This window comes from Microtus oregoni, unplaced genomic scaffold (assembly GCF_018167655.1).
Source record: "Microtus oregoni isolate MIOR12 unplaced genomic scaffold, Mior012 000102F_ref0000329, whole genome shotgun sequence".
Taxonomy (NCBI): Eukaryota; Metazoa; Chordata; class Mammalia; order Rodentia; family Cricetidae; genus Microtus; species Microtus oregoni.
Genome location: NW_024544716.1, coordinates 511,897 through 532,769, shown reverse-complemented (window position 1 = coordinate 532,769; position 20,873 = coordinate 511,897). Strand labels below are relative to the sequence as shown.

General features: G+C 44.5%; 1 protein-coding gene across 1 annotated transcript; it reads right to left on the bottom strand.

Annotated features, from left to right (window-relative positions):
- Positions 1–4,331: 4,331 nt before the first annotated feature.
- On the bottom strand, positions 4,332–8,203 carry LOC121443188 (uncharacterized protein C2orf78 homolog; the record flags this gene model as incomplete). Its single annotated transcript, XM_041644861.1, has 2 exons — positions 4,332–6,199; positions 7,444–8,203. Coding segments are annotated over 2 exons (2,628 nt in total), but the record flags the coding sequence as incomplete, so codon positions are not given.
- Positions 8,204–20,873: the final 12,670 nt, after the last annotated feature.

Here is a 20,873-nt window from a genome sequence, read left to right as displayed (position 1 = left end):
GCTGTTCCAAGGCGTTGGATGGGTTATTGCTCTGCACATTGCTGTACATTGCAGTTTGTTCAGGATTCGGATACCTGTGTTAGGGCCTGAACTTGGTGTCCAGTAGCAGAGCAAATGATAAGAAATACGTGACGTCTGCACACAGTGGAACTGGTTACAGTAAAAACAATGAATGCAGTCAAGGTGATTGCAGGAGAATCCTTGGAACTCGAGATAATTATATTGTACCAAATGTATCCAGTCCCACAGAAACATCTTCTTATCCTGTCTCACTATGTGGATCCTTGGTGACACATCTCTACATATAGACATTCATGAAATTGTAAGCAGTAGTATAAAGCAGAAGAACATTGCCTAAGATATTTGGTGAGAGCTAAGGAATGGCCAGGTGGTGGGAACTGAGTGCTGTTGTCAGTATACAATATACAGAATAAAATCTGTTCATTGAATAAATAGTACAATGAGACTTAAAGTCCATGAGAAGAATTCAGTACATCTTTTTGTTAATTGCTTTAATATGTAAAATAATTCCTGAGCTTTGTTCAACAAGTGTTATTCTACCAGACACTTAATTTGAAAACATAAAGATTAAAATAATCATCTTAACATGAATGTATATCCATTCAAATGCCTTTCTGTTTTTCTGAGGAGTACAGTGAAGCCCAGTAGAATCACGGAGTCCCAAATTCTGTAGTTAAAAAACACAGAGAGAGTGATCAAACAAGAGACCTCCCTAAACTATTGCTTTCCTTCATTCTCTTGTAGTCAATCGTGCCCCTGTCAGGATGCTTGGATACAGGTTGTGGGATCCTTTCCGGCTGGCTGTGTTATATTTATCTAGACCAGTGACTCTGGACAGCAAATAGGCTTTGTTAGAATGGACAGTATTGTGTCTACACAGTAGCTGGGGATTACCTATTGAGAAAATACAAACACCATAAATATCTAGGGACAGGTTGAATACATTCCTTGAGTCAAATCCAGATGTTGTACTATCTGGAAGTAGATAGGCATTGTCAGAAGTCCAGCCTACAAGTGAAACAAAGGTACTGTCAGAAAAAAGAATCTGAGTTGAGTTGCAGTTGTAAATACATACAGCTAAGTCAATACATTCAGTTAAGTCTCTTGTGATTTTAGGTCAGTAGCAAGAATCGCCTTGCCTACACATGGACTCTTCATCAAATCATGCTGGGAAACCTGGTGATCCACATGTACAGAAAGAATCTTGATTCTACCTGCATTGTTGAAGCACATCTTTAGTCGCAGCACTCTTGAGGCAGGGACTCAAAAGACAGAGGAAGCGGCAGAGGCAGAGTCTAGCAGATCACTGAGTTCAAGGCTAACCTGGTCTATGATGTTATTACCAGGACATATAGTGCTTTGGAGAGAAGTCTCTCTCAAGGAACTAAAAGAAAGTGAATAAAGGTCACCCTGCGAATATCCAATGCCACTTCCCCAGAGATCAAAATTCAATAAACTCTTGTAATAATAGAGTACAGAGTAGCAGGAAGAGTTGACAGAGTTCAGGGGAGGCCAGTTTTCTTCTCTCACTTCCCCCAAAAGAGGTGAAAGCCCTTCCCGGACTCCCGCCTGTGCATGCTGGGGTGGGTTCGAGGCTTCTTAAAGCTGTGGTGGCTGAGCACAGGTGGATTCCTCTTCCTTTTGTTCCTGGGATGGTGTGCTTCTCTTCTGACTTGACTCTTCCTAAACTGCTTCAGCTCCTCTGTTTTCTTGAAGCTGTTTTCTCTGGTCCTCTTGGTTTTGTCTTGCTCATGAGCCCCAGCTTATTCCCTCCTGATGACTATGGAGTCTTTGGATAAGGATGCTGTGCATCTCTGAATATGTTTAATACATTGAGTTATTTGAAAAATTGTGGAAGGTGAATATCTGGCCCCGGTGTAGTCATGTCAGCAAAGTCTATGCTGGAGACCATCACAGTGTGCATGTGCCAGGCTCATGATGGCCAAAGGTGCTGCTTAGCAAGGAGACATGGTCAACAGCAAGCTTCTGCCTCAGGGTGTTAGTGTCAGTAAAGCACAGCGTGTGCTGCAAGTTGGGGTGTGCTAAAGGGAGAAGTGATGGGACTAGGTTTCCTGTGTGCCTTTAAGGGATCCTTAAGCATTGATAGATTGGCTGTCGTCTAATTCACATTGTTTTCTTTTTTTTCCGCCTAGGATGAGAGCTGTTGGCAAGGCCAGGAATTTGGGAGACCTTTGGATAGGGGCAGTCAATGACCTGTCCCTATCAACAGGTGGCATCCTCATCTGTGAATCCAGGGTGGAATACTAGCAACATTGTGGACTGCAACTGATGGACTGTCTGTCCTGAGGTGTCAGTCCCAGGGACACCCCCTTCTCCAACACTGAAAAAGAGTCAAGGAAGAAGTTAGTGACTGGTAAGTGAGATGCTCCCCTCCTTCTGTGCCCTCTCCACTTAGGCCCTTATAGTGATGGGGAAGGCGTTCCTATGATCTCTGTTTGAGTAGCAATTTTTCAGAACAATGAACTTGTGTTGAATTACAGTTGTAAGCGCAAGCAGTTCAGCCTCTGTGACTTTTGGTAGCTATCAAAAATGTACTGTTGCTAACATACATCCTCACATAATCATGGTGGGGAAATCGGTGACCCACATATACAGAAAGGAAGGTGCTTTCACCTGGGATTTTGGTGCATTCCTTTAGTCCCAGCACTCTTGAGGCAGGGACACAGGCAAAGGCATTACAAAGGCAGTGTCAGGCAGATCTTTGTGATTTCAAGGCTAGCCTGATTAGCGAGGTCAGTTCCCAAATATTCAGTGATATGAAGAGAAACATTGTCTCAAGAAACTAAACTTATATATAAATTAATTCTATTTCTTATGTGTCACCCCATACAAGGTTAATGCCATATGCCTCAGAGGACAATGTGTTACAACCTCTGAAACAGTTAGAGCACAGAATAGTGCAAGGAGGTTAAGATTCAGGGACAGGTCAGGATGGAGGAAAATATCAGGCGATCAAATGTCAGTCCATTATGTGTACTCAACTCGGGTTCGATGAGATGGCTCCTTAGAGAAGAACACTTGATTTTCTCGCAGAATCCCCAGGTAGAATTCAGAGCACCTCATGATGGTTTTCAGTCTCTCTTAATTACAGACTCCAGAGAACTGATGCCCAGGTTTGGCCTCTCTGGGCACTCCATACATTTGTTACGCAGTAGTTCATGTGGACGACACACACACACACACACACACACACACACACGAAAAACAAACATGTTAAATGGATAATTTCAAAGATTGATACAATTTGAGACAAACCCAGTAATCCAAATCAACCCATCTCAGAAAGATACTCCGCCTTGTAGAATTTCTTTCAAGGTAGGATCTTGATTATGCACACATGGACCCTATGTTTCATATCATGAAATGCAGGCAGAGTACTGATGTCTAAAGGGCTCGTGTTTGAGGTTTGAAATGGGAGGAGATGTGGCGACAGCAGTAGTGTGTTCACTTTACAGTATGCACTCTAGGAAACTTACCATGTTCAGTAACTCTGACGTGAATAATCAGACAGAAACCACATTAATTACAGTACTGTTCGGCCAATGACCCCAGCATATTCCTGGCTAACTCTAACATCTTAATAAAGCCAAGTAATATTAACCTGTTATCACCGTGAGTCTGTGACCTATTGGCAATGTTCGGGCATTCAGGCATCTTTCTCCTTCGGCAGCTACATGGCATCTCTTTGAGTTTGCCTGCTTTCTCTCTACATCTCAGTTCGAATTTCCTACATGGCTTTGACCTGCTCAGTCATTGGCTGAAACAGATTTACTCATTAATGACCAGTGGTAATAAAACATATTCACAGCATACAGAGGGGACTCCCACATCATCCTAGAATCCTGAAAATTAAATTCCAGGAAAATAATCTTATTGCCACTAGAGCTTTTTCCTACAGCTTTAACATTAAATAAGTAGTACCACTGACTTATAGCATATGTTGTATCTATGTCACATGTATTATTACATAATTAGGAAACATAAATTAATAATAGTAAAGTTCTAAGGAAGACATCAAAGCCCTCTCTATATACTCATGGATAAAATCGCAGTCTTAAGTTTCTACAGTCACTTATAATGTCTTCAAGTATTTATAAATTTATAAACTATTTCTTTCCCTTCACATATATGCATATATCTAAATATTATTCTGCATTACTATGTATGTATCTACATATCTACACATTCAGCTAAGCCTCTAAACTTCATGTATGCATGAATATCTATGTGTATCTACATCTTACCTGTGTGTGATGAATAGCGTTGTGTCCCAAAGGTTTGGGCAGCACTTACACTGCATAGCCATAATATCTCGAAATTTCCATATCTTTCTCCCTCTGAAGGAAAAGCTGTGGTTTTCCCAGAGAGGTACACTTGGCAGCATTCTCTCTCTCCTGTTGAGCCCGCCTCTTCATGGCCTCCCTCTCTGGCCTCTGCTCTTCAGTGATAGGCTGTGAGATGACTGGCCCCGGAATGTTGACTTTCTTCCAAGGAATTGGTAAGTGGCTGAAATCTTGCCGCAGGTATTGGGATTGAGGCTGGGGAGGATCTAGGGTCTTGTTTGTGGCAAAAGAAAGAGGCTCCCTGTGGAGTGAAGTGTGAGATGATGCTCTGTAGGGTGCAGGCAAAGAGGCAGGCGGTTGAGGCCCAGGGCAAGACTGGATGGGCTTGCTTCTAATTGGACGTGTGGCACTGGTGGCAACTGGCAGAGCCGACTTGTCAGAGGCCATCAGTGATGTGCTGGCAGGAGCTGGTTGGGATGACTTGAGTTTGGGTTGCCTAGCAGTGTGGGATTGAGACCTCACTGGGTAAGCTGTAGTGGGCCTGTGCGAAGCCAGGCAGTGAAGCTTTCTGGAAACAGGTCTGTCTTGAGGCTTGTCCAGGGCTAGGAAAGGCAGAGGTACTAATTTGACCTTCCCAGCTGGGGACAGCTCATCCAGGCACAGAGATGGACACCGCTTGGGAGCACTGCTCTCTGTTCTCTGAGCATTGCCCGGGATTCTACCAGGGCCTCGACCCTCACGGGGCGCATCTCCCAGGGATGTGGCGGTTGGGCCTGTCCTGGGATCTTTGTTGCTGCTCAAGTTCAGCAGAGCCCGGGATGAGGAGACGCCAGTTTTCCTCTCACTCTTCTTCCCCAGTGGGTGAAAGACCTGCACAGACGCCAGCATGTGCATGCCGAGGTGAGTTCGAGGCTTCTTAAAGCTGTCATGGCTGAGCTCAGGTGGATTCCTCTTCCTCTTGGTCTTTGGGATGGCGGGCTTCTCTTCTGCCTTGACTCTGTGACTTGATGGCTTCAGCTCCTCTGTTTTCTTGGAGCTGTTTCCTCTGGTGTCCTTGGCCTTTTCTTTCCCCTGTGCCCTTGCTACGCTGGGCCTCTTGGGTACAAATATCTGAGATTTGCTCTGCACGTGGTTGGCCGTGTTGTCTATGGTTCCAGGATCATCTTCCTTCAGCATATCCTCGTGATGGGTTCTGGCCTGAAGAGCTCCATGAAACACATCAGAGACTTTCTGGTTTTTCTTGATGCCCAGTTCAGATAGTCCATTAAAGATGCTGGTGCGTGACTGGGCCTGGTCCCTCCTGATGTCTTTGGAGTCTTTGGTTTGGCTTGCTGTGTGATCTTCCATTTGGTCAAGGCCAGTGTTGAAGTTTAAGAGTTGGGGAAGGTGAATATCTGCCACCAGAGTAGTCATGTCTGCAAAGTCATTGCTAGACTCCATGACACTCTGCAGAGCCTCAGGGTCTTCCAGACCAAGGCTACTGTTTCCCAAAGTGGCATTTTGAGAAGCTAGCTTCTGCCTCAGGCTCCCAACATCACTGTAGTTCAAGGGCTGCTGCATGCCAGGGTATGCTGAAGGGAGGGGTGATGCGTCTTGGTTACATTTTGTGCCCTCATAGGAATCCAGAGGTGTTGATTGCTCAGCATTCATCTCATCTGCATTGTTCTTCTGTGTCTTTTCCAGGCTTGGGGCTGGAGGCAAGGCCAGGAATTCAGAAGGACTGTGCATGAGGGCAATTAATGACCTGTTCCCACTGACAGGTGCTGTCTTCATCTGGGCATCCTGGGTGCAGGCATTGCCGAGGTCTGGACTCTGCAGCAGACACAGTGTCTGCCCTGAAGGTGTCAACCCCAGGGTTGTCTCCCTCTCCACCACTGAAAAAGAGGAAGTTCGAAGTCAGTGCCTGGTAAGTGAGATGCTACCCCCGCTTTCAGTGCACCTGAGCACTGAGGCTCCTGCAGCAGTGTTGCAGGCATTGCTATGAGCTCTGCTGGAGGAGCAGGGAAAGCAGCCCTCTTTGGAGACACATAGTAACTACTCATTTGTTTCTCATGACCGTGTGAGATCACGTTTTCTCTTGTGTTTGTGTGGTGTGTACATGCTTAGTGATCATGGGGAGGTGACAGAATTCCTTGGTGTGCGCTCTTCCCTTTCTCCCCCATTTTCCTTTGAAACAGTGCCTCTCATTGCCTTGGGAGTTTGCTCTGAGACAGGTTGTGTTGCTCACTGTTTCCTAATCTTACTCATCTCCACCAGTTTCTTTCTGTTCATTGTATTACTCATATGGCCCCTGAAGCCTGGATTTTTATTTGGGTTTAGGTATCCATATCAGTTCCTCAATTCTGAAAGGCAAGCGGTTCAAAAGCCCTGACATTCCTTAAGGTTCACGTTTCACAGAATTTTTGTTAGTGATGTCAAAATGTAAGACTGCGAAAGCTTTGAGCATCAACTTTGTAACAGAGAACATGTCTACATAGTCTTGGCCTTGGGTCACTGCTGAAGATTCAGAAAGAAAGAGTAAAAGAAAAAGAGAAAGTGGAAGAGAGATGTAGAGGAGGAAAAGAGACAGAGAAAAAGAGAGAGGTTGATCGTGACAGATAGGGTGAGATGCTTCAACCCTGCTTATCAATATTACACAGGTCAAAGCAGACTGTCACTAGAGCTTAAGTGTTAGAGAATGTCACAGCAGACACTTGGAGTGTGGGAGAAGACTTCCTCCAGGTCAGATTCAGGGTTCCATTTCTCTGGATACTAGTTTCAACTCAGGGGAAACTTAGTTGTAGAAAAACAGATAAAATTCTCGATGTCATCTAGAATCTGGAGACATAGATTAGGAAGGAGGTGATTTTAGTGAGCTGCTGCATGGGCCTGATTAGCCTTGGCAGTGAAATGCGTTCCTGTGGTGTGGTCCTTGGACATGTCTTAATGAAGGTTGAATGTCACTCACTTTCCTGTATTCTCTCTCATTATAGAGACTGAATTTAGGGGTAATGAGCCTGAGCCACAGCCTACATGTCAGGACTCCCATTCTTCCTCTGTGTGGACATCCACTTCTGAAAGGTAGAGCTGTGTCTCCTCTGAGGGCTGATCTCACACCTCCCTTCCTGACTTTACTCACCTTGAAGACTGGTGTCTGGCATGGTTTGAGCAGATGTGGGCCAGTAGATGGGACAGGTGGAGAGAGGTGTTTGGATGTTCATTGGCTGAATCTCCTGTAGTGCCATCACCATCCCTGGGTGCAGAGAGGAAGCCTGATTCCCAGAGCAGGACACAGAGCCATAGGCCTGCAGGCACTGCCAGAATTCTTCAGCCATCGGAGGACCCAGGCTGTTCTGGTCATTGTAATAGACCTGACTTCCATCCAGGTAGCAAGGTGCCAGGATATATCGTTGATCTGGTAGATTTGATGGCGTTGCCTGTACAAGGCAGGCAGACAGTGTTGGATAGGATGGCGGTAATGCATTGATATGGAAAGTATTGTCACACTGGGCTGTTATAGACCTAGACGAGGGGGTGGTATTCTGGTCAATGACAGTTACAGGGGCATCCAGGAATGGAGCTTCCCTTCTGGTGGTGCTTTCTCTGAGATCCCAGTGGAGAACACCTGGATAGGAAAATGTCGAAGTAGAGATCTGGTTCTGGTCAGTTGGCTCAGTCAGCATGGTCGTGCCAGCTCGTTGGTAAAGACAGGCACTGTCCATGAGCTGCTGGCAGCATGTGCTGGAGTCTGATGACAGGAGCCATGCTGAGCTCACAGCTGGGGTGCAGACCCCGTAGAAATTGCACACAGTTCCTGCTGAGGGTGTGGCATTCCTCAGCACAGGCACAGAGGGCTGCAGAGCACATTCTGTCCCAGTGAAAGGTGCACTTTGGCAATTTTCTGTAGGAAGCAAGAAGAGAGTTGGAAAAAGTTGAGATGGAGGCTTTCTACCCCCTGGGAGGGACTGTGTTATCTCCAGGTTGTACTGAGTGGGAGAGTCTAGCATCTATGTTCCCTTACATATGCCAAGCAAGTGGGTTAAGATTGATCGGTGGGGCTATGAAGGATGACAATCACGAGATGAACTGTCTGCTTTTTCCTGTGTGGGCATGGAAATCCTGGTCAATCTGGCTTAATCCTCACTCAGATCTAGACACGATGCTCCTTTTCCCTGATTGTAATATAATAATGCCTGTTGGGACACTTCCTCGCAAATATATTCTACAACAGAGGTTATTATTGGGAAGAGACCCATAGGCATATTCCATACCTGGAACTTTGTCCTGTTCTCTGCAGATCTTACAGTATAGAGTGACCTAAACTCACTCTACGTTGATCAGTCTGGCTTTGAAATCACACAGACAGGTCTGCTTCTGCCTCTAAAGTGCTGGTGCTGGAGCCCCTGCCATGTCCACCAGGCCAATCTCTATTTTATTGAGTTTTTTTCTGAAATGATGTTTAACAAATGTGTACCAAATTGAGGTAATTATTCCTGCCCCCTCTCTCTTTTTTCCCCTTGCATTTCTTGTGTAATTGAGGATCTCTTATAATCTTATAACTTTTAAGCATTATTCAAATATGATTTCAGAAATACAACCTACTGACAACATTTCTTCTTGTTTGCACCAGTTTAGTGTGTCCTCTTGAGACTGCTAATGTTTTATGGGGTTCATCTCTGAATATGATTGCTTCTCAATTTAATATCTGTTGATTAAATTGTTTTCTTAACAGCTCCTCAGTAACTTAGTTTTTTTATCTCTTCTAAGGGGGAATCCGTGTGAGAATCCCCCCTCACAACAGCGTGTCAGTTGCCATGGTCAGACTCTAACTGACTGGACTTCGCAGCTTCAGTTGATCCTATCCAACACCACCAGTGCACATGAGACATGGGGAACTGGGCAGAAAGTGGTCTGGATGGAGTGTAAGAGCCAGGGACCAGATCAGGATATTCTTTCTATATGTGCCAGGGAACCTTTGTATAGACTAATCTGAACAGTACGTTTGGTTAAACATGGCTTGGGAAATGACAATGCCTTGTCTGTTTTGATTATAATCTGTGGTCGTCTTCAACATTGTGTTCTAAACTACCATTGTGGACCACCAGGGTCCCCTCTGCAGTGTGCCTTCATATATTTATATACTTTCTAGACCCGTACTGTGTTTGCCCCCTTCCCTGACTTCCTGTGGGTCTGTCCTTCCAGCAACACTGTCAATATTAATTTCAGTACAACAACTGCCTTCTCAGATTCCACAGTCCTCTTATTCTCTTCCACTCTCCATGTTTAATCCAGGGAAGTCCAAGTGACTGCACAACATGGCAGTCGCCATTTTGTCCATAGTCAATATTCATTTGGTGAGTATGGAGAGACGCCAGTGTAGAGCATGTCAGACTTGAACTGATCTCCATCCCACCCAGTTCTCTCTGTGTTGTGATTATAGTTGTGTGCCACCATCCGTGGTGTGACCAATACTGTTAGAGTCGCCCTGAATTTTAAACTAAGACTGGAAACAGTAGTGGGGGGAGACTGTCTCATTAGTGGTGTGGAGTGCTAGATCTCTGCGTGCCTTGTTCATGTTCCCGTGTCTCTGTAGTTTAATACCATCCAAAAGAGCCTGATTTTATTCCCTCTTCACTTTCTTCTGAAAACCCAACAGTACAGGACCCAAGCATAGTGACACTGTTCACTCCTTGAGGCGGATGGAAAACACTTGAGAATAAACTTTTTGTCTAAAATCACCTACTTAGTAAGAACCAAAGCTAAATGTGACATTCAAATCTAGATATCTATATCAACATCAATACTATCCACATTCAGCAAAGATTTATTAGTAGAGTAAAAGTCAATGGAGAAGATCACATGTTTTAAAGTCTCTATCCTTACCTGACATGGTCAAGGGGAGAGGATCAGCAATCCAAAGTACAATGGAGCAAGATGATCGGTCGGCTTTTTCTGATCAGCTGACCTCAGTGGCAAGTGTGTCCAGTATCAGACAGCACTCACTGGTCACTGGTCACCTGGACCTGTGATGATCCAAAGTTGTTTACAGTCATCACCATGGAAACACCAAGATTCTACCAGGTGCTGGTAGGGTTGGAGCGAGAATGATGTCATAAATGAGGCAACAGCCAATGGGAAGGTTCGATTCCTAACTAGAAGATGGGATTGGTTGGAGAAGATGCCAGGAGACCAACAGTAGCCATGGAGGCTGAGGTGTGGGCTAGTGAAAGAGGCAGTCATGGCATGGACGTGCCACTTCCCATGGCGTTTAGCCTAGGCTATCATGGCAGTGCTCTCATAAGGTTCACTGATGAAGCGGTGTGTAATGTACACATGATGCGTCACCTTCCAACAGAAAGTGTCCCATCAGCCTACACTTACATACAGTGAGTAGTCTTGGGCAGGAGGGAGAACTGCTGTTGAGGGAACTCAGGTGATAGGCCATTGCAGTGCGTCTGGCTTTTGTGCCATCAGCATCTGTCCATGACCCAAGGAAGAGATCAAAGTGTTCCTTTGTGACTATGTGCAAGGTCAGGGCTCAGTGTGCTGCGTGCATGTTGATGAACTCTAAGACACTTGTCTTCTTGTTGCTTCTGTTATTCTTTTTTGTCTTGTTTGTCTGTCTGTGGGGTTAGAGAGTGGAGACATTACGCGAGACACAGGGCGATTTGGGGTTAGGAAGGAGACACAGACATGCTGCGGTCCCACGTGGGTGCACTTTAATGGGGGGGTAACAACAAGTAAGGGACAGGTGTGCAGAGATGAAAGGAGAGAAGGGCAGAGAGAGAGAGAGAGAGAGAGAGAGAGAGAGAGAGAGAGGTCGTGGTGACCCCTGTTTTTAACGGGGAACTCACAGGCGTCTGGGAGAAATGCCCTGTGCCTTTGGGGCTTCCAGTCCAGGGGGATGCTGGGAGCTGTAGTCTCCAAAAGGAAGAACAGCTTCTCCTACAGTCCTTCCTTATTCTGTGCTGGCCCATGCTGGACTGACAACTCTCTCGTATTCTTTCATCCCTTCTTTGTATGTTTTTACTCTTGGACCAGCCTGACCCATCATCATTACACTCATGGGTGATGCCACTTTGATCTTCCAGATCAGTGGTCCACTGAGTATCATGAAGATGCTTTTATTTGGATGCTGCTGGTAGGAACAGGCAACCTAATGGCTGAAGGTGGGCATGGATACAACTGTTCCCCTTTTCAGTCTCTTGTTGCTGTTGTGCTGCCTAGACTCAGCTACTCTGAATGGTTTTTAATTGATTATGTTTTAAAAAATTACCAATCCAAGTTACCACTTCTTCCCTTCTCCCAGTCCCTCCTCACATCCTCTCACACAACCCTTATCCAATCCTCAGAGAGGGTAATGCACATTGGTTTGTGGAAAGTCCAAGGCCCTCCCTACTATATCTAGGCTGAGCAAGGTATACATCCAAAGAGAATGGGTTCCCAAAAAGCCAGCCCAAGCAGTAGGGATAAATTCTGGTGCTATTGTCAGTGGCCCCTCAGTCTGCCCCAGCCATGCAACTGTCAACAACTTTCAGAGGGACTAGTTTGGTCCTATTCTTTTTTTTTTCTTTTCTTTTTTCTTTTATTATTTTTCTTTTTGTTTTGGCTTTTCTTGTAGGGTCCTGGTCCCCCTATTCCTGGGGTGCATTCGTGGGGACAGTTTATGATCAGCTAACTAAGCTTCCTGTGTGTTTCTGTGCTCTCCCTGCCCTGCCTGGTGATTAGCTGCAGGGCATTTACTCCTTTGTTAATATGGTCATTTCCCACCTGCCTGGGCAGAGATGCTTGTGCAGTAGTTAGGAACATAAAGATCTCCCCAAGTCTGAATAAATGGCATTTGGCTGATCTTCCTTTGAATGACACTGGTCTCTGTGTGTTGTTCTTTTCAATCTCCATGCTCTTGCTGGACTCGCGTTCGGTACAGTGGCTCGCGAACTGTACCGAGGGTGTAACACAAAATCGGGTGTTACATTTTCTTTTTATTTATTTATTTCTTTATGGAAAAAAAAACATTTCTGCCTCCTCCCAGCCTTCCATTTCCCTCCCAGTCCCCCCACTTCTCTCCCCCTCCCTCTCCAGTCTGAAGAGCAGTCAGGGTTCCCTGCCCTGTGGGAAGTCCAAGGTCTCCCCCATCCATCCAGGTCTAGGAAGGTGAGCATCCAAACTGGCTAGGCTCCCACAAAGCCAGTACATGCAGTAGGATCAAAACCCAGTGCCATCGTCCTTGGCTTTTCATCAGCCCTCATTGTCCACCATGTTCAGAGAGTCCGGTTTTATCCCATGCTTTTTCAGTCCCAGTCCAGCTGGCCTTGGTGAGCTCCCAATAGATCAGCCCCACTGTCTCAGTGGGTGGGTGCACTTCTCGCGGTCCTGACTTCCTTGCTCATGTTCTCCCTCCTTCTGCTCCTCATTGGGACCTTGGGAGCTCATTCCGGTGCTCCAATGTGGGTCTCTGTGTCTATCTCCATCCATCGCCAGAAGAAGGTTCTATGGTGATATGCAAGATATTCATCAGTATGGCTATAGGATAGGGCCATTTCAGGTTCCCTATCCTCAGCTGCCCAAGGAACTAATCGGGGGACATTTCTCTGGGCACCTGGGAGCCCCTTTAGTTCAAGTCTCTTGCCAACCCTAAGATCCCTCCCTTAATTAAGATATATACTTCCCTGCTCCCATATCCACCCTTCCTGTATACCAACCATCCCATTCCCCCAAGTACCCCCCATCCTCCCCTTCTCACTTTTCTCTCCCCATCTCCCTTTACCCCCATCCCACCCCACTCCCAAGATCCCAGTTTTTTGCCCGGCAATCTTGTCTACTCCCAATATCCAGGAGGATAACTATATGTTTTTCTTTGGGTTCACCTTCTTATTTAGCTTCTTGTTCCTTCCCAGTATGGCTGGATTTGGTGAGCTCCCATTAGCTCAGGTAGACTGTTTCAGTGGGTGTCCCCATCATGGTCTTGACCTCTTTGCTCATATTCTTACTCCTCCCATTCTTTAACTGGACTTTGGAAGCTCAGTTCCGTGCTCTGATGCAGGTCTTTGCCTCTGTTTCCATCAATTGCTGGATGAAGGTTCTATGGTGATATTTAAAATATTCATCAGTTTGTTCACAGGGCAAGGCCAGTTCGGGCACCCTCTCCTCTGTTGCTTAGAGTCTTAGCTGGGGTCATCCTTTTGGATTCCTGGGAATTTCTCTAGAGCGAAGGTTTCATACTAGTCCCATAATGGCTCCCTCAATCAAAATATCTCTTTCCTTGCTCTCATCTCTGACCTTCCTCCATCTAGACTATCCTATTCCCTCAAGTTCTCCTCACCCCTCCCCTTCTACTTTCCTCTTCCCCTTCCATCCTCCATTCTCCCCTCTACACCGATATTCCCAATTTTGTCAGGTGATCTTGGCTCTTTCCCCTTCCCAGGTGGATCTATATACGTTTTTCTTAGGGTTCACCTTGTTCCTTAACTTCACTAGGATTATGAAATATAGCCTCAATATCCTTTGTTTATAGCTAGTATCCACTTTTTTACATACATACATAGTGAGTACATACCATATTCATCTGTTTGGGTCTGGGTTACCTCACTCAGGATGGTGTTTTCTAGTTCCACCCTTTTGCACGCAAATTTCAAGATATCATTCATTGGTTGAGGTTGTTTCCATGTTCTGGCTGTTACAAATAATGCTGCTATGAACATAGTCAAACAAACGTCTTTAGAGTATGATTGAACATCTTTTGGGAATATGCCTAGGAGTGGCATTGCTGGATTCTGAGGTAGGTTGATGGCCAATTTTCTGAGAAACCACCATACTGATTTCCAAAGTGGTTGTACAAGTTTTCTTTCCCACCAGCAATGGATGAGTATTCTCCTTATTCCACATCCTCTCCAGCATAAGCATCGTTGGAGTTTTTGATCTTAGTCATTCTGACAGGTGTAAGATGGTATCTCAGAGTTATTTTGATCTTCATTTCCCTGACTGCTAAGGATGTTGAACATTCATATCTATCCCCATGCACAAAACTCAAGTCTAAATGGATCTTAATATAAATCTGACCACACAGAACCTAATAGAAGAGAAAGTGGGAAGTAGTCTTCAATGCATGGACACGTGAGACCACTTCCTAAATATTACCCCAGTAGCACAGACTCTGAGAGCAACAATTAATACATGGAACTTCCTGAAACTGAGAAACTTCTGTAAAGCAAAGGACACAGTCAATAAGAGAAAAAGGCAGCCTACTGAATGGGAAAAGATCTTCACCAACCCCACATCAGACAAAGGACTGATCTCCAAAATATGTAAAGAACTCAAGAAATTAGACATCAACATTTCAAATAACCCAATTAAAAAATGAGATACAGACCTAAACAGAGAAATCTCAGCTAACTTGGTGCAGGATCAAGTGTCTTTCATGTTATGCTTTACAGACCATTGTTTAAGCAATCCAGAACAGGAGACCAAGGCAGTACATTGAGGTAAGAGGTAAATCAGAGACCACAGGGGATTTCTCCTTCCTGGCACTCTTTAGATTTGCTCAGCCAACATTCTTATATATTCCAAGTTCCACTGTGTTTGTATAGTATTGCCGAGCATAGACTAGGTCCTTCTCTGTCATTTAATGATAAAGATCATGCTCCAGGGGCTGGAGAGATGGCTCAGAGGTTAAGAGCATTGCCTGCTGACTTCCAAAGGTCCTGAGTTCAATTCCCAGCAACCACGTGATGGCTCAAAACCATGGGTAATGGGGTCTGGTGCCCTCTTCTGGCCTGCAGGCATACACACAGACAGAATATTGTATACATAATAAATAAATATTCAAAAAAAAAGATCATGTTTCACAATCAGTCTGAGAGGCTACTTCCGGGAGGCAACCACTGAATTGAACTATCCTCTTTCCTTCGGATCCTGGTTTGTTTTATGCTATATAAGCTAAATAGGAGTGTGTGCATTGGTACTTGAAGTCGTCACTATTGCCCCTCTGTTGTATCTCAGTTGTGCTCCAAGTAGCATCGCAAAGTAAGCATTTTTCTGACCAATTTGTTCATTATTATTCAATTTTGGGGTTCCCATTAATAACATGGTCCAGAGGTGTCAATGGAATAGTGCATTGTGGGTGATCTCTGATGTCTTTCTTGTGCCTTGCCCCATTACTAGGGGAGCACTTTACATAGCTGTGTTGCTGGCTTCCATTAATGAAAGAGCCCTAGGGACTTTGATTTCCTGTCCCATATACCATATCCATGTGAGTTTTTGCTTTATTTTACACATCTACATATAAAAATGATGCCCAGTGCTTGTAACCCACCATTCCTTCACTTTCAAGTAACGTGGGTAATCCCACAAGATCATTACTGTTGACTTGGGTGAGAAGGTGTTTGTTCTCCCATTCTGTAGGAATGTACATTGTTAGGTGACATTACTCACGCTGACTGCATTTTATGAAAGAAATTAACTAAAATCCACATACCCTGTCAATGAACTCCTGAAGTCTTTAACTCAAAATGACAAAACTCTTAGTTGTGCCAAGTATATAGGTGAGAGCAAACTAAAACACAGACCATGCTGTGTTCAATAATACACTCAAGTAAATTCAACACTGCATTCATGTGGATGGGTATATGATGGCCATGTTCTTGTCTTTGAGTCAGTGTAAAGAGATTGGTTTGATACTACCAGATGTGTAAGAGCTGTTATGATGTGCCCTGGCCCCATGAGAATCCTGAAAACTAGGAGCTGAAGGGACTTGTTGTATTATCTAGATTACAAAATTCCATGAGAGGGGATCTTTGCAAGCTGCAGTGGAATAGACTGCCCTCCCTATTTAGAGAATCTGCTTAGTGTGTGACTTTGCACAAAGGCTATCCCCTGATAGAATTGGCATTGGCAGGTCTGCACAGAGCCTGCTCACATGTGTACGAAACATTTCTTATCGTCGGTGGTACCGTGGTATCATCACAGTGCCTGAAAATTATGGATTGCATCTCCAAGGAGAGCAAAAGTAAGTTAGAGAAGTTGAGAAATGGGACCCTGAATGAGTGGAAATGTGGCACTCACTGAAGCCATATGCCTGCTATATTCTATGTCCCAGAAATGATCTTAAGACTCAGGAGATGTCGGTCAAGAAACTCTTCAAGACCTCCCAAAAGATGAAGCTCTTTGGATCCTTTTATTTGGTATGAGTAAGAAGTAGATGATTGTCCCGTCCCTCTGTTTCAGATGTAGGATATCTAGAAGTCAGACTTGGACTGAACTGTAATCTCCCTTCCTGCTAACAGGCTGGCTTTCATAGAAGGGAATTTTTATGTTGTACCGTGATGCACAACAGAATCTCCTGTGACTCAGAGGATCACAGGTCACAGTGGGAAGGGAACTCCTACTGCTTTATTGAAGGGAATGGATGGGCCTTTGTATTTCCCTTCTAAACCTTTGTGCTTCTGCGTGAGATTAGTGTAGCTGCAAGTGTTGATGGAACTGCTCCAGTCTGTCTCCTTTCTCGACTTCCTTTTCTGTGTGCTTTTGGTGCTGATGGAAAAACTGTAAAAGTTTTGGCTGCTGATACTCAGTGGCTGTGGCTGCTGTTGTGGTGAGATGATTGCCTCTTATGGCAAAATGGATCATGTACAATGCAGTCCATCCAAATATCAGGGGCTGTCATGCAAGCAGGAATGCAGTGTAAGAGCTAATGCAGTCAGGTAGAGTAGTGTAGCCTGGTGTTTTACCCTAGAATAAAATGACTATCCCATCGAGATATTTTAGCTAAGATCAGTTGGACTTGATCTTTCTAGATGGTACAGAAAAAAAGAAGTGGAGAGTTATCTGAAAGTTGGGGACTTGCAAGTATTGCTTCCGTAGGAGCAGGAGATCAGTTGGTGGGTGTAATGTGAAGTATTGTACCCTCTGTGTATTTCAGTATACAGTGTCTTTAAACACCAAACCAGGTCTACCACTCCTCCTGTCCATGCTGTTCCAAGGCGTTGGATGGGTTATTGCTCTGCACATTGCTGTACATTGCAGTTTGTTCAGGATTCGGATACCTGTGTTAGGGCCTGAACTTGGTGTCCAGTAGCAGAGCAAATGATAAGAAATACATGACGTCTGCACACAGTGGAACTGGTTACAGTAAAAACAATGAATGCAGTCAAGGTGATTGCAGGAGAATCCTTGGAACTCGAGATAATTATATTGTACCAAATGTATCCAGTCCCACAGAAACATCTTCTTATCCAGTCTCACTATGTGGATCCTTGGTGACACATCTCTACATATAGACATTCATGAAATTGTAAGCAGTAGTATAAAGCAGAAGAACATTGCCTAAGATATTTGGTGAGAGCTAAGGAATGGCCAGGTGGTGGGAACTGAGTGCTGTTGTCAGTATACAATATACAGAATAAAATCTGTTCATTGAATAAATAGTACAATGAGACTTAAAGTCCATGAGAAGAATTCAGTACATCTTTTTGTTAATTGCTTTAATATGTAAAATAATTCCTGAGCTTTGTTCAACAAGTGTTATTCTACAAGACACTTAATTTGATTTTTTTATTGCGAAAAGAAGAAAAAAAAAACATAAAGAAAAAAACAAGTTTCCACCTCCTCCCAGCCTCCCATTTCCCTTCCCTCCTCCCACCCTTCTCCCCCTCCTCACACCCTTCTCCCCCTCCTCCCACCCTTCTCCCCCTCCCCCCACTCTTCTCCCCCTCCCTCTCCAGTCCACAGAGCAGTCCGGGTTCCCTGCCCTGTGTTAAGTCCTAGGTCCTCCCCCCTCCGTCCATATCTAGGAAGGTGAACATCCAAACTGGCTAGGCTCCCACAAAGCCAGCACATTAAGTAGGATCAAAACCCCCTGCCATTGTTCTTGGTGTCTCATCAGCCCTCATTGTTCGCCATGTTCAGAGAGTCTGGTTTTATCCCATGCTTTTTCGGTCACAGTCCAGCTGGCCTTGGTGAGCTCCCCGTAGATCAGCTCCACTGTCTCAGTGGGTGGATGCACTCCTCGTAGTCCCGAATTCTTTGCTCATGTTCTCCCTCCTTCTGCTCCTCCTTGGGACCTTGGGAGCTCAGTCCAGTGCTCCTGTGTGTGTCTCTGTCTCTATCTCTATCCATCACCAGATGAAGATTCTATGATGATATGCAAGATATTCGTCAGTATTGCTCTAGGATAGGGTCATTTCAGGTTCCCAATCCTCAGCTGCCCAAGGAACTAACTGGGAACCTCATCTTGGGCACTAGTGAGCCCCTCTAGGGTCAAGTCTTTGCCCACCCTAAAGTGGCTCCCTTAACTAAGAATTGTGGTTCCGTGCTCCCCTATCCACCTTTCCTTTATCCCAATTCTCCTGTTTCCCAGGTCCCCCCTCCTTCCCTTCTACCTTTTCTCTCCCCATCTCCCCTTACCCCCATCCCACCCCACCCCCAAGATCCCATTTTCTCCCCGGAAATTTGGTCTACTTCCCTTAGCCAAGAGGACAACTATATGTTTTTCCTTGGGTTCACCTTCTTACTTAGCTTCTTTAGGTTCACCTATTGTAGACTCCGTGGTCCTTATTTATGGCTAGAAACCAATTATGAGTGAGTACATCCCATATTCATCTTTTTGGGTCTGGGACACCTCACTCAGGATAGTGTTTTCTATTTCCATCCATTTGCATGCAAAATTCGAGAAGTCATTGTTTTTTACCGCAGCGTAGTACTCTAGCGTGTATATATTCCATACTTTCTTCATCCATTCTTCCATTGAAGGGCATCTAGGTTGTTTCCAGGTTCTGGCTATTACAAATAATACTGCTATGAACATAGTTGAACAAATGCTTTTGTCATTTGATAGAGCATCTCTTGGGTATATTCCCAAGAGTGGTATTGCTGGGTCCAGGGGTAAGTTGATCCCGAATTTCCTGAGAAACCGAAACACTGACTTCCGCAGTGGTTGCACAAGATTGCATTCCCACCAGCAATGGATGAGGGTACCCGTTCCTCCACAGCCTCTCCAGCAAAGGTTATCCTTGGTGTTTTTGACTTTAGCCATTCTGACAGGTGTAAGATGATATCTCAAAGTTGTTTTGATTTGCATTTCCCTGATTGCTAAGGAAGTTGAGCACGACCTTAAGTGTCTTTTGGCCATTTGAACTTCTGTTGAGAATTCTCTGTTCAGTTCAGTGCCCCATTTTTTAATTGGGTTAATTAGCATTTTAAAGTCTAGTTTCTTGAGTTCTTTATATATTTTGGAGATCAGACCTTTGTCAGTTGCGGGGTTGGTGAAGATCTTCTCCCAGTCAGTAGGTTGCCTTTGTGTCTTAGTGACAATGTCCTTTGCTTTACAGAAGCTTCTCAGTCTCAGGAGGTCCCATTTATTCAATGTTTCCCTTAATGTCTCTGTTGTTGGGGTTACACATAAGAAGCGATCTCCTGTGCGCATCTCCTGTAGGGTACTTCCCACTTTCTCTTCTATCAGGTTCAATGTGTTCGGGCTGATATTGAGGTCTTTAATCCATTTGGACTTGAGTTTTGTGCACGGTGAGAGATATGGGTCTCTTTTCATTCTTCTACAGGTTGACATCCAGTTGTGCCAGCACCATTTGTTGAAGATGCTTTCTTTCTTCCATTGTATACTTTTAGCTCCTTTATCGAAAATGAGGTGTTCATAGGTTTGTGGGATAAAATCCGGGTCTTCTATACGATTCCATTGGTCGACTTCTCTGTTTTTATGCCAGTACCACACTGTTTTCATTACTGTAGCTCTGTAATAGAGTTTGAAGTCAGGGATGGTAATGCCTCCAGACAATCCTTTATTGTATAGGATTGTTTTGGCTATCCTGGGTTTTTTGTTTTTCCATACAAAGTTGATTATTGTCTTCTCCAGATCTGTGAAGAATTTTGATGGGATCTTGATGGGGATTGCATTGAATCTATAAATTGCCTTTGGTACAATTGCCATTTTTACTATGTTGTTCCTCCCAATCCAAGAGCAAGGGAGGTCCATCCATTTTTTGGTATCCTCTTCAATTTCTTTCTTCAATGCCTTAAAGTTCTTGTCAAATAGATCTTTCACTTCCTTGGTTAGATTTACCCCAAGATATTTTATGCTGTTTGTGGCTATCGTGAATGGTCAAGCTTCTCTGAAATCCCTCTCTGCTTCCATATCCTTTGTGTATAAGAGGGCGACTGATTTTTTGGAGTTGATCTTGTATCCTGCCACATTACTAAAGCTGTTTATCAGCTGTATAAGTTCTTTGGTGGAGTTTTGGGGGTCGCTTATGTACACTATCATATCATCTGCAAATAACGAAAGTTTAACTTCTTCCTTTCCAATTCGAATCCCCTTGATTCCATTATGTTGTCTTATTGCTATTGCTAGAACTTCAAGCACTATATTGAAGAGGTATGGGGAGAGTGGACAGCCTTGTCGTGTTCCTGAGTTAAGTGGGATGGCTTTGAGTTTCTCTCCGTTTAATTTGATGTTAGCTGTCGGCTTGCTGTATATAGCTTTTATTATATTTAGGTATGACCCTTGTATCCCTAATCTCTCCAAGACTTTTAACATAAATGGATGTTGAATTTTGTCAAATG